The sequence below is a fragment of the Natator depressus genome, chromosome 2 (genome assembly GCF_965152275.1).
Source record: "Natator depressus isolate rNatDep1 chromosome 2, rNatDep2.hap1, whole genome shotgun sequence".
Classification (NCBI taxonomy): Eukaryota; Metazoa; Chordata; order Testudines; family Cheloniidae; genus Natator; species Natator depressus.
Genome location: NC_134235.1, coordinates 59,226,899 through 59,241,441, shown reverse-complemented (window position 1 = coordinate 59,241,441; position 14,543 = coordinate 59,226,899). Strand labels below are relative to the sequence as shown.

Sequence of the window (14,543 nt, the reverse complement as noted above, 5' to 3'; positions counted from 1 at the left end):
ATCCTCCAGCAAGTGACCCGTGCCCCACGCTGCAGAGGAAGGTGAAAAACCTCCAGGGCGTCTTGCAATCTGTCCTGGAGGAAAATTCCTTCCCAACCCCAAATATGGCGATCAGCTGAACCCTGAGCAAATGGGCAAGATTCACCAGCCAGATACCCAGGAAAGAATTTTCTGTAGTAACTCAGATCCCACCCTGTCTAACATCCCATCACAGGCCATTGGGCCTATTTACCATGAATAGTTACAGATCAATTAATTGCCAAAATCATGTTATCCCAGGAAAGTATAGGCTGTGTCAGTGTCAGCCTCTTTCTCTCCCCCAGTTGTTGTTTTTTTTTATCAAGTGTAGTAGCCTACCAGCTTGTATGGCAGCCCTGCCGTTTCCTTCAACTTTCCTGTACAGGTAAACTTTTATTTATCTGTGTTCCTGAAACTAAGCATAAAACATAACCTGACAGAGTATGCCTGGAACAGTGTTCTTCTAATTCAGCAACCCAGAGAGAGTAGAAGGGATATGCCCAGCTTTACATTATGATTCTTGTTTAGGAAATGTCTGTGTTTAGAACAGTCATTTAAACAAACAAGCAGAGATCACTCTCCGCTCCCCAAACCTCCCCCCCCCGCACCCCCCCCCGCCCACAACAAACTTTTCCACTTCAAGAAAAATGTTTGTTTTTCCTTGTTCTTGCCTTTGTCCAGGTCAGTGGGTCACACAGGGTTGGTCTACGCTGCAGTTCGACACCTACGGCTCGCTCACGTCAGTTGATTTGGGCTGCAGGGCATAAAATTGCAATGTAGATGTTCAGGCTCCAGCCAGAGCTCTGGGACCCCATAAGGGGATTGGGTCCCAGAGCCCAGGCTTCAGCCTGAACCTAAACATCTACCCTGCAGTTTTACAGCCCTGCAGCCCGAGCCCAAGTCAGCATAGGCCAGTAATGTGTGTTTAATTGGTGTGTAGACATACCCATAAGAAGGGGTAAATTTGCATTTGTTTCATGCTCAGGTCACCGACAGAAATCACAAGCACCTTTGGAATGTCTTCGTGAGATAGAAGGACAGTGCTTTGTAGTAGGATAACCATAGACCCTGCTCTGTCCTCTTTGTGCTGAATGTCTCTGAGATGGTAGTGTTGTAGCTGTTTTGGTCCTTGGACATTAGGGAGACAAAGTGGGTGAAGTAATCTCTTGTACTGGACCAACTTCTTTTGGTGACAGAGACAAGCTTTTGGGTTACTCAGTGCTCTCCTTCAGGTCTGGGAATTAATGGGCCACTTAAACTTGAACGGTCCCTTAGAATGTGTGTTAACTACATATGCTAAACCAGTGGTTTTCAACCTTTTTTCATTTGTGGACTCCTAAAAAATTTCAAATGGAGTTGAGGACCTCTTTGGAAATCTTAGACATAGTCTACGGACCCCCTGAGGTCCATTGACCAGAGGTTGAACACCACTATTCTCTGGTAACAACAACCTTTTGTGGACCTCTTAGACCTAGTCTGCAGACCACAGGTTGAAAACCACTGTGCTAAACAATCTGTTTCACCTTGTATTTACCTGTGACACTCTGAGTACGTTTCCCAGACCTGAAGAAGAGTTCTGTGTAGCTTGAAAGCTTGTCTTTCACCAACGGAAGTCAGTCTACCTTGTCTCAAAAAAAGAGTGCTTGAGCTGTTTGAGCTGGCTGGAGATGAGTCTTCCTTTAATTCTGCAGGCTGTACAAGTAGGTCAGAGCCAAGTGATAACAGGTACCTGTCCCAAAGGCTTAGAGGGAGTTGGTCAGGATGAACGAAGAACATACAGGGCCCAAATTCAGAAGCCCAAATCCCCAGGGCCACCAGCCAGGAATGGTACAAATGTGGCTTTAAGCCACCTTCCCTCGACCAGGACCCAAGGTAGCTGGGGGTTGATTTGGCCCCTGACGTTAGCTAGAGCAGCCTGGTGGCTAGGGTTCACTGGAGCACAGTGTGCTTTAGGTATGCCTCTCCTGGCTCAGTGTGCCCCCCTCACTGTGAGCCCCAGGATGGGTACTGTAGCACTTCGGGGAAGGATGGTGCATTGGTTTAAGTCCCAGCCGACAAGTCAGGGTTCAATTATGTACTCCACCATAGTGTTCTCCTTCACTGAGGACCCCTTAAGAAGTTCAGACATTCAAACCACTCTCCTTCTGCAGTCCAGTTTATTAGGTCCTGTACAAAGTTTTTCAAAATAGACCTCAAACCTACAGTCTTCATCTCAATTCCAGTTGGTCCTGGACCCTCCTCCCTGAAGGTCTAGTATTGCTTTAAAGTTCATTTCTTTTTCTCCACTTCCAAGTTGGACACAGTGCCTCCTACCTGGGAGTCTGTCATTCTGCTTTTCCCATACTACTTGCCTGAAGTTTAGCCTTCAACATTTATTTAATTAAAAATGTGTTAAGTCTTGAAATGATTCTGAGTTTTATTACACTGGTTCCACTCCCCCCCACCCTTGAGACACAGACAGTATGAGTAACATGATACTCAGGTGATATAAATTTACAACCCAAACCAAAAAATATTCAAAGTAAATGCCTCTTAAAACACTTCTTGTGTTTAAAATGTAGTAATCTGAGACTCCCTGAAGGCCAATATAAAAGAATACATAATTAAAGTAATTTGTACATTACTGCTATAGCCTACAGGTTTTCTTTTCTGTGTCTGTCACTATGTTGATGGATTTGTAGAGACAGAGATATGTCAGTGTCTTGTTTTTTCTTTTATTGTACATGAACGTTCGTTCATACATTGGTTTCTATTTTCAGTTTCTCAGTGTGCTATTAACAATATGGTCATGTTTAGATGCAGTGCTCAAGAATGAAAGTTCTTTCTTTCTAGGGCAGGATTTGTTTCTGCTCTGAGAACTCGTGCACGCTCTCTCTGTCTCTCTGTCTCTCTCTGAATGATAAGTTGGGGTGGGAACACCAAGAAGGATTGCAGAACTCCCATGGCCTGATTTTCAGAGGGGCTCATTACCTGCAGCTCCAACTGACTTCTGCTGGATTTGTGCACTTATAAAAATTGGCCCTTGGAGGGGTTTGGAAAAAGGCAAAACTGGATTAGCGACAAGTATATACAGGAGTATGTAAACCCACTGACATCCCTAGTTTGCCCCTCATATAGATGGGAAGCGAAGTAGCTGCAGAGGGATCTGCAGCCCTGAGGCTTCGGAAGCAACCAAGCTTAGCTTGTTTCCACAAGCTGGGTACAGGGACCAGGATTTGATCCTGTGGGTGAATATTACTGTATGCAGGTACATTTTCATTTATTAAAAAAAAACTTCCTTTCAACCTTTTTAGCTTATTACATCATCCTAATCAATCTCTTTCTAATTAACCCGTCAGATTCCAGCGCACCTTGCCAAAATTGTATTACCCTGTTGTAAGAGTTACAGCATGTGGTTATTCAAGTTTCAACTGCTCCCACTTTGATGGAGAAGGAATCACTTTCTGTGAGCCTAAGGGAGCAATGTAATGAGAGAGTTGGAAGAGGTGCTTTGTGGGGATTGCTGTAGTAGAAGAGAGAAAAAACACAGAGGGGAACAAAATAAAAATGCAACCAGAAACCCCGGAAGTCCAAGGGAGTTGTGGAGGTTGGTGTTTACTTTACTTATTTATTTATTGCCACTGGCTATTAAAGTTATTATTTATTTGTATTACAGTAACACCCAAAATTGCTAATTAGAACCAAAGCCCCATTGTGCTAGTGGTAGCTACTGTAGAAACATAAACACACTTTTCCATGCCCTGAAAAGCTTACAGTCTGAGACTATTCACAAGAATCCACCTCCAGGTACCTGTAATGCCAGAGTTCAGTGCATGTGCATGGTGGTCCTCTTCCCCCATTATCTCATGTCACAGAGGGCTGTGAGTATGGGTAGGAGGAAGGTTCTGTGCATACCTTCATCCTTCTCTGTGACCATGGTCACTGCTGCTGGCAGAGCCGTTCCTACCCCTTGTTAAGCTCTGCCGGAGAGGCAGCATTCTGGACAGTGCTCTTGTGATAAGCCAATGCAATGGCACTAGATACAAACAGGTGGAAACTATGATTTCCCTGCTTTTATTTTCCTCTCTTTTTTTTTTTAAGGTGGGGGACTATTTTATTTTTAATAGTTGTAAAGACTTTGAGCTTGGCTGAAGTGGGGATTCTTGCCACTCTATTTTAGGCTGAGGCCTCCACTCTTTCTTGTGCTTCCTCTCCACACGTATTTTCAGTTGAATGTAACCCAGGATTTGAAACAGTCATCCCGGGTGAAAGGCATGTGAATTAGCCCATTAAAGGCAACCCTCAAGAAGAGCACTGGTATTGAAACTGCAAAGTGCAAACTCACCGTAAGCTGGTTAAATATGGCATTCAGTGCTTGTGCTTCTCTCTCGCTCTCCGGAACAAGCCGTATTACTTTATCACTGTTGGTAAGAGAACATTGAATTGAAGCTTTAAGGACTTGTTTCAACAACAGAACCCAGAAATAAATCTATCATTAACAGTCTCTTTCTAAATACTATTAACATAACAGGTGAATCAGAAATCTGCTTTCAAACCTGACCCCCCTTAACTGTACATTTCCCAAGTCCAAGAAGTAAGCTGATTATAGGTGGGGATAGCAGCTATTATTAAGGTTTCCCAGTGCTTCCCATTATAAGACCCTGTTTTCAGTTGCTTATATCTTTGCCAAACTTAAACCATATGGGCTGAAATTTTCCATGATATGGGTCTGCTTCAGGCTGAATTTTTCTGGAAAACTTTAGCCAGAATGGTACAGACATTTCTGAGAATGAGGATAGGGAATAACATGCTGTTCTGCCAGTGTTAAAAAAATTCTGGCAGCCTTTTCTTTGCAAAGCTCTAGAGCCCACATTCTGCGCAGCAGGAACTGGACATTTGGCTTTGTGTTCAGCCTTGTGCCAGCCCCATAAAAATCTGCTCAAATGTGGCCCAGTTCAAAGATTGTAGTTCACACATGCTCAGTACAGACTTTTTAGATTTTAGCAGCTTAATTCCCTGAAGATTCCACCTGCACTGAGCATGCTCCAGGTTGGGACTGAGCACAGAGTACAACTTTTCTTGCAGTTGTAGTCCTGGACTACTGCAGTCCTGTTCAGCCCAGGCACATGGAGGAAGCAGCCTGATTAAGATGAAGAGGGGACAAGAGCTGGTCCTACAGGGGTAAATTCTTGGGGAAAAGGAGTGGCAGGGGGAAAGGGGCAAGAGAAACTGGGAATGGGAATTGGTGCAAGGAGGCAGGGAGGGAGAGTCTACACAAGTGAGACTAGGACTTACTGGGTGAGGAGACTGGAATGGAGATGAGATGGGTCAGGAGAATGGGCCTATTCTTTGAATCCTACATGCCTTTGCTGTAGTATATGGTGTGGTCTGTTTGGGGGGAAGAGTGTGATAAGCCTAGCAGCCTGCTGAGTAAGGCTTAGAGCTTCTTAATGAGACTTTGAGCCCTAATCCCTTCATGATCCACTAACCTGGGTGGGCAAACGTTTTGGCCCAAGGGACACGTCTTGGTATGGAAATCGTATGGCGGGCCATGAATGCTCACAAAATTGGGAGTTGTGGTGCAGGAGGGGGTGTGGGCCCCAGCTGTGGGTGCGGGCTCTGGGGTGGGGCAAGAAATGAGGAGTTCGGGGTGTGGGAGGGGGCTCTGGGCTGGGGTAAGGGGTTGGGATGGTGGGGGTGGGGGAGTGAGGGCTCCAGCTGGGGATGCGGGCTATGGGATGGAGCTGGAGATGAGGGGTTGGGGGTGCAGGAGGGTACTCCGGACTGGGACCAAGGGGTTTGGAGGGCAGGAGAGGTATCAGGGCAGCGGGTTGGGTGTGGGAGGAAGTCAGGGGTGCAGGCTCAGAGTAAAAGATGCGGTTAGAGGGAAAAAGCCATCTTTTAAAAATTGGAAGTCAAATCCTACTGAGGAAAATAGAAAGGAGCATAAAATCTGGTGGCAAGTCAAGTGTAAAAGTATAATTAGGCTGTCCAAAAAAGAATTTGAAGAGCAACTAGCAAAAGACACAAAAACTAACAACAAAAGATTTTTGAAGTTCATCAGAAGCAGGTAGCCAGCCGAACAATCAGTGGGGCCACAGGATGATTGAGGTGCTAAAGGAGCACTCAAGGAAGACAAGGCTATTGTGGAGAAGCTAAATTAATTCTTTTCACGGTCTTCACTGCAGAGGATGTGAAGGAGATTCCCAAACCTGAGCCATTCTTTTTAGGTGATAAATCTGAGGAACTGTCCCAGATTGAGGTGTCAATAGAGGAGATTTTGGAACAAATTGATAAATTAAACTGTAATAAGTCACCAGGACCAGATGGTATTCACCCAAGAGTTCTGAAGGAACTCAAGTATGAAATTGCAGTACTAACTGTGATATGTAACCTATCACTTAAATCAGCTTCCGTACCACATGACTGGAGGATAGCTAATGTGACACCAATTTTTTAAAAAGGCTGTAGAGGCAATCTTGGCAATTACAGGCTGTTAAGCCTAACTTCAGAACCAGGCAAATTGGTTGAAACTATAGGAAAGAACAGAATTATCAGACACATAGATGAACACAGTTTTGTGGGGGAAGAGTCAACATGGCATTTGCAATGGGAAATCATGCCTCACCAATCTATTAGAATTCTTTGATGGGGTCAACAAACATATGGACACGGATGATACAGTGGATAGTGTACTTGGACTTTCATAAAGCCTTTCACAAGGTCGCTCACCAAAGGCTCCTAAGCAAAGTAAGCAGTCATGGGATAAGAGGGAAGGCCCTCTCATGGGGTTATTTTTTCCAGTGTGGATTACTTTTCACTTATCAACACTGAATTTCATCTGCCATTTTGTTGTCCGGTCACCCAGTTTTGTGAGATCCCTTTGTAACTCTTTGAAATGTGCTTTGGACTTAACTATTTTGAGTAATTTTGTATCATCTGCAAACTTTGGCACTTCACTGTTTTCCCCCTTTTCTAGATCATTTATGAATATGTTGAACAGCACTGGTCCTAGTACAGATCTCTGGGGGACACCACTATTTACCCATCTCCATTCTGAAAATTTATCATTTGTTCCTACTCTTTGTTTCCTGTCTTCTAACCAGTTACTGATTCACGAGAGGACCTCTGACTGCCCGATGCTGGGACTGGACGACAGGGGATGGATCACTTGAAAATTGTCGTGTTCCGTTCATTCCCTTTGAAGCACCTGGCATTGGCCACTGTTGTAAGACAGGATAGAGGGTTAGATGGACCACTGGTCTGACTCAGTATGGCTGTTCTTATGGTTTTTTTTTCTCTTGCTCCTCTCTTCCCCCCTCACTTACTTCTGTATTTCTCCCCTCACCTTGTTTTTTCCTGAGGCGTTCCAGGATCATGTCTGTTTCCTTATTATCCAGGAAGATTATGCATCAGAGTGGCCTTTGCTGAGGGGCATAGTGGTCCAAAGGAGATGTGAACCCAGATGCCTTAACTGTAGTCTCTGGAGCCTCCAGAATACTGCATTCAGTTGGTCTCAGATGGGTCACCAGAGAGTGAGGTGGGGATGAGTGCTGCCTTCAGAGCATGCTCTCAACTTCTGCCCAGTTCAATTGTCAGGGACCAACTTAGGTTTCCAAATGTGATGTACTGTCACTAGAATACTGGGCAGGCTTGTCCCTGCTACAGGAGTGCTTTAGCTGTATCTGTGTAAATAGTTATTTAACAGAAAAGGTGCCAGTTGATAGTTTCTGGGTTCCATAGGACGAATAAGTGGTGGTGGTGTGCAGTGCAAATGGCTTTCTCCAGCTGCTCTTTACACCATCTCTTACCAGCCCCCTCTTCCTTTGTGAATGACTCTTCCTCCTTTTGTCTCTTCTCTCCCTTCACCATCTGTTCCTTTCAGTTTGTCTCTATCTCCTTGTTTCTCTTTCCACCCTTTCCTTTTGGCAACATCCCTGCTGAGCATTCCTTGCACTGCGGACCCAAGTCCTGATATCCTTGTTCAGGCAAAGCCCCCAGTGACTTCAAATGGTTTTGTCTGACTCGAAGGTTTGGCCCATAGTTTCACTAGTCCCAGTACTATTTAAAAAAAAAGAACCTGGGTCAGTTTCACTCTGCTTCTGTTGACACCACTGGCTCAGCGCTGTGTGCTGGAATTGCAAAGGGGTGACCCTATACAGGGGTTCTCCTGCTTGACAGTGCTAAAAGTTGGGAAGAAGAGGTGGCAGGGGTTTGGGAAAATTACTTAAAGTTTCACTTTCCAGACAGATAGGAAAGAAGCATATTTTACAAAGGGCTATGAAGCTCAGAGTACTACGAAGGCTGCATTGTATTAAGGGAAAATATGTTTCCCAACTTCACTTATTGTATTGCACTAATTCTCTTTGCTATCATTCACTTCTTTCTAAATAGCAAATAGCTATTGAAAAGAGTAGTGGACAGACGGATCTACTGGGTACATGGGACAGATACTGTAGGACTGAAATGCTTAAAGATTATGTGCAGAGACTGTGACTAAAATCTCCACTGGCTGAATGTAAAGTAAACAAGAAACACTTATCGCTAGTTTCTGGAAGTACTGGGGAGAGGCAGAACGTATGGAACAACCATTTCAAATGTAAAATAGTTAAACCTGGATTCAGCAGTTGTTACAACTCAGAGTGAACTGATATTATTTAGGTGTGGTTTTCTTTTTCTTTAACGGACTAACACGTGTAGTCTAAACTGTCTTTTGGATCTGGCTCAGTGGCTATGTCATGCCCGACTTGATTAAAGACCTGCCAGAGAAGGGAAAATGTCAATGGTGACATGGCTGGTTGTGATAGATTAATTGCTTGATACATTGCTGGAAAATTGCTGTGGACAGGCCTTCTCCTAGAGAGTGCAAAGAAAGCACTTTAGCGTACTTCGTACTGTCAGATTTTTATGAAATGATGGACAATCCAACCTAGCAATCCAGTTTCATTTTTGTGAATGTAAGATGCAAAGTGACAATGAATTCCTCAAAACAGTATTTTAATACCAGCTTTTATAGCCAAGTCAAAAGGCTCAGTAATTCTCAAGAAGCATTCTAGCATTGTCCTTCTACAAAAGAGCACAGGTATCAGACTCTGCAGTGTACCTAATATCTACCCATCAAAAAAAGCAGTCTTGAGGTTGATTTTTGGCTCCAGATCCTTTGTTTATAGTTTGCACTAACAACAAATCAAAATGTTCTATTAAATATTTTCTGTGCAATCACCCTTACTATAACACAATGCACTTAATGTAGGGATTCAAAAATCTGCCACACATACCAGCCAGACAACTAAATCTATCAGCCATAGGTTGATGTGGGAGATCTTTGGTGGATCTATCAATAAGCTTCATAGTCAATGCCATGGTGAGAATCCCAGCACATACCCCTAGTTGCTGAGAAGAGGGAGGTGTTCAGGGATCATTATCTGAGTGTGATCTCTGGACTCTACTAGAGAGCTCCATCTTTCATATTGACCTCTGGAGAGTGGATGTCTGATAATATGAAAATCCTTTCCCTAGTCTGGCTGTTGGAAGAGAGAAACGTCTGGTTTTTTACTTCTTTGCCCTCCTGGCTGCTCTGAATCCCCTGCCTTTTTTGGGGCCAGGGAGCTCCTCTCCCCTATGAATAGTTCCAGTGTTGATCTCAGATTTCCCAAGCAACAATAGACAGAAATTGATATGATTCTGGTCTGTTTCACGGCTGATCAAGAGGTTCAGATTAGTGAAACTGAACAGAGCGGTGTTCATGACATATTTGAAAAGTCTATGAACAAAAGAGATGCTGGAACTGTCTGCCGATTCAGGAAGTTGGCAAGCCATTGGTTTATATTGCAAGGTTATCTCTGTAAGCATAAGGGCTAGTAACGTCTTTTTTTCAACCAACCAACCAAACAAGAAAACATATTTTGCAGAAATTGATGGTGTAGGACCTCACACTTACCAGGACAAGTTGTCCATTTACCAGTGGGGAACAGGTGAGTGGAATTTTCAAGCTATGATTTCATGGGCTGAATTGAACTTGTATAAACACAACTGAAGGCATTTGCATACCCTTCTAAGCAAACAGCAATACATTAAATGAACTGACTAGAAGAGACTGGTGGATGAGGAGCAGAAGCCAGGCCTTGGGCTTCCCTGGAGAGTGCTCTGCTACTGAGCAAAATGAACAGCTCTGTTAGCTGATGCCAGCTCTAAACAGCTTTTTCTTTTTTCCCCCTCTCTAGGAACAGAATAGAGAACGATGCTCTGCTTTTGGACTGTGTGGGATGTGCTCTGTATAGCAAATGTCTGCAAAGGCCGATATTTTTTCGCCCACCAATGCGAGAGTAGAGTTCTGCTGATTACTGGTTGCTCTTCTTTAAACAGACCAGGCAGATTCGGTGAAGTAGTACTGCATAATATGCACACATGTGAAGCTTTTCTGCTGGAGAGACAGGACATTAACTTCATTTATGTCATTTCCACATTTCCTGGAGGAAAAATCTTTCTTTTGTTTTTTCTGTCTAGTGCCAACTCTGATCAGAGCCCCCTGCAAAACATATTTACACAGCAATACCAGTACAGTTCTTTAGATATGGTTTGAGGGACAGCATGTTATGAATCAAAAGCCTAAGGAGATATTCTAAATGAAATAAAATCCTACTTAAAAGTATTTTTTCCTAATTGGATAATGAAGAATGATAGCATAGAAATGATTGGGTTCTTACAAAACTGCTACACACAACTGGTTATGCAAGACAGGAGGTGCCAGATTGAAAGATGCATATGAAAAAATATTTACACTATGGAAGTCTCTAAGGGAATACACAGGATTCAGCTGTGATAAAATGACCAGTTGCTTTATTCCTTTTCTCCCTGTACTAAACACTTTTGCTAGACAAAATCCTAAGAAAAATTGTCTGCTATGGAATTACTTTGTATCTTTCAGTTATTGGCACAAAGAATTTCAGAAATAGATTAGGTATTAAAAATAAGTACTCTATATAACCACTCTGTAGGAGTACTCTGTTTTAAATCTTAATTTAATTTTAGCCCAAGGCCAGTGCTTGGAAAAGGTTACTGGTCTTAAAAATATTGGTACTGGTCCACCAAAGTTTTTTCTAGCCCCAGCAGGTCATGAAATAGGGCCTTTACATTGGCGTATCATCTAATTTAACACAATTCATTGCAGTATTTTTGCTCAGCTGTGTATTATCAACTGTGTAAAGATTCAGAAATTTCACAAAGTGGTAGAGTATTACTGTCTTCTCTACCTGTGTTTCCCAATTCCTGGGTCAGCCATACACTAGTTCAGTCCCTGGCATGAGTTAGAAAAGCTTTTAGACTGCTCTAAATTATGCTGATTGACAATGTCCCCAAGGAACCGTTATGGGAACCAGGGATTGCAAGGGTGCCTGGCTGCTGTAGACATATTCCTTTTCTCCTGGGTAGGCCCGTTTATGCTCCTTGCAGGGAAAAGTAGCAGCCTCTCTATACCACTGGAGATTTCCCCATGAGGTGATTCTTCCATGACAATCTATCTTGGCACTTGGGCAGCTTTGTCCCTGCAGTGTGAGACAAAGTGGCTGCAGCAAAGCTAAGGCTTTGGGATAATATTTGTACCTCCACTGTGGTTACCTCTTACAGCTAAGTCCCAGTCTGTCATTACAAGGAGTTACTGTTTCTGTGTTCAAGTGGTGCTAAGCTACTCCAGTTAAGTGGAGCAGATATTGGCCTTTAACTCCCCCCTCTTCTAAGTCAATGTTTTCTGTACTCCACTTAATATGGTCAGTGTAGTGCCCTGTTAAATGGCCTGGGCAGTAACTTAAAATGTCGGTAGGCCAGGGGGCCCAACTCTTTCTGACCCTTTTTGGGTGGTTTCCCCCAAGGGGCTGATGCTGACCCAAATAATGATGAGAGAGTGAGCAGTGTTGTCTTGGTAACAGCATGTATACTCTTTGTTTGTGACGGAAGTTATTTATAAAGGGAGCAAAACTTATTTTTATCTTGCTATAAAGACCATCCATAATTTTGAATGAAAATTATTTGCTTGGCTGGCATGTGGGAGGAATGCTGAAGAGGCAAAGATGTGATTGCGTGATGTTTACTAATGTAGCAGAGATGACTTCTCTGCAAAGTGAATGTGTATGCAGTTGCCTAGCATTTCCCAACTGCTGTGTGTGTGTGTGTGGGGGTGCCAGATTAGTGCAGCTGGAAACAGGACAGAGGAGTTGATCACTGCGGGTAGGAAACATCAGGGCCCAGATATTCCCTGCCTTCTACTTTGAACATGTGTCTGCTGCTGTGTGTAAAGCAGCAAGCAGTCCCCTGAAAGCCAACGCTCCCTTCTCCTGCATTAGGTTGTCCCAATGCAATGCTGGAGGGTAGGGATAGGATACAGAGGGACCTAGACAAATTGGAGGATTGGGCCGAAAGAAATCTGATGAGGTTCAACAAGGACAAGTGCAGAGTCCTGCACTTAGGACAGAAGAATCCAATGCACTGCTACAGACTAGGGACCGAATGGCTCGGCAGCAGTTCTGCAGAAAAGGACCTAGGGGTTACAGTGGACGAGAAGCTGGATATGAGTCAACAGTGTGCCATTGTTGCCAAGAAGGCCAATGGCATTTTGGGATGTATAAGTAGGGGCATTGCCAGCAGGTCGAGGGACGTGATCGTTCCCCTCTATTCGACACTGGTGAGGCCTCATCTGGAGTACTGTGTCCAGTTTTGGGCCCCACACTACAAGAAGGATGTGGAAAAATTGGAAAGAGTCCAGCGGAGGGCAACAAAAATGATTAGGGGACTGGAACACATGAGTTATGAGGAGAGGCTGAGGGAACTGGGGATGTTTAGTCTACGGAAGAGAAGAATGAGGGGGGATTTGATAGCTGCTTTCAACTACTTGAAAGGGGGTTCCAAAGAGGATGGCTCTAGACTGTTCTCAGTGGTAGCAGATGACAGAACAAGGAGTAATGGTCTCAAGTTGCAGTGGGGGAGATTTAGGCTGGATATTAGGAAAAACTTTTTCACTAGGAGGGTGGTGAAACAGTGGAATGCGTTACCTAGGGAGGTGGTGGAATCTCCTTCCTTAGAAGTTTTTAAGGTCAGGCTTGACAAAGCCCTGTCTGGGATGATTTAGTTGGTGTTGGTCCTGCTTTGAGCAGGGGGTTGGACTAGATGACCTCCTGAGGTTCCTTCCAACCCTGATAGTCTATGATTCTATGAATAAAGCTAGTCACAGGAATTGCTTACATGTATGTGGTGATGGGTTCAGCCTGCTAGCCCAACTTACTCTCTTTTTGTGGCATTCAGACCATCCTTGTGTAGTGCTGCCAACTTTCTACTTACACAAAACTGAACACCCTTGCCCCGCCCCTTTCCCGCCCCTCCTCTGAGGCCATGTCCCTACCCTGCCCCTTCTCCGAAACCCCGCCCCCACTCACTCCATCCCCCCTTCCTCTGTCGCTCACTCTCTCCACCTTACTCATTTGCTCATTTTCACCGGGCTGGCTCAGGGGTTTGGGGTGAGGGCTCCGGCTGGGGGTTTGGGCTCTGGGGTGGGGCCATAAATAAGGGGTTCAGAGTGTGGGAGGGGGCTCTGGGCTGGGGCAGGTGGTTGGGATGCAGGAGGGGGGTTAGGGCTCCGGCTGGGGGTGCAGACTCTGGGGTGGGGCTGGGGATGAGGGGTTTGGGGTGTAGGAGGGTGCTCCAGGCTGAGGGGTTTGGAGGGTGGGAGAGGGATCAGGGCTGGGGGCAGGGAGTTGGGGCACAGGAGGGGGTGAGGGGTGCATGCTCTGGGTGGCGCTTACCTCAAGCAGCTCCCAGAAGCAGCAGCATGTCCCCCCCTCCAGCTCCTACGTGGAGGAGCGGCCAGGTGACTCTGTGCACTGCCCCGTCTGCAGACACCGCTCCCACAGCTCCCATTGGCCATGGTTCCCGGCCAATGGGAGCTGCAGGACCACTGCTTGGGGTGGGGGCAGTGTACAGAGCCCCCTAGCTGCCCCAATGCCTAGGAGCTGGAGAGGGGACATGCTGCTGCTTCTGGGAGCCATGTGGAGCCACGGCAGGCAGGGAGCCTGCCTTAGCCCTGCTGCACCGCCGACTGGACTTTTAACAGTCGAAAACCAGTTCCAGTAGAAAACCGGACACCTGAGATCCCTATCCTTGTGTGACCCCCAATGGATGCCACTCTGCCTCTACACATAGCATATAACCTGAGAGAAGTGGAGGAGAGAAGGAAGGGAATTATCTGGTGACCTTGGGCAAATCACTTAGTTTCTCCGTGACTTAACTCCCCACCTGTAAAAAGGCAATAGCAGTGCTTCCCTACCTCACAGGGGTGTCACGAGGATAGTACTTTAAAGACTGTGAGGCACTCTGGTGCTAGGTAATGGGGAGCCATATAAATACCATAGACAGACAGACAGCTGTAAATGTAACTTTTTTAAAAAGGCATGCATGGTAGGATTTTTTATTCTGTTTCTTTTCTTGACTAATCCTTGGAATGCTGTGTACATGTACACAGTAGGCCGTGCTGTTCACTTCAAGGTGCTGTAAACATTAGT

At 45.0% G+C, this 14,543-nt stretch overlaps 1 protein-coding gene across 1 annotated transcript in view; it reads right to left on the bottom strand.

Moving 5' to 3' along the window:
- The window catches only part of CPA6 (carboxypeptidase A6), a 112,667-nt gene that overhangs the window by 51,992 nt on the left and 46,132 nt on the right, over positions 1 to 14,543 (bottom strand). The window contains exon 2 of the mRNA XM_074943059.1: positions 4,343 to 4,418. Within this exon, the coding sequence (XP_074799160.1) occupies positions 4,343 to 4,418 (76 nt within the window). The remainder of the gene's footprint in view (positions 1 to 4,342; positions 4,419 to 14,543) is intronic.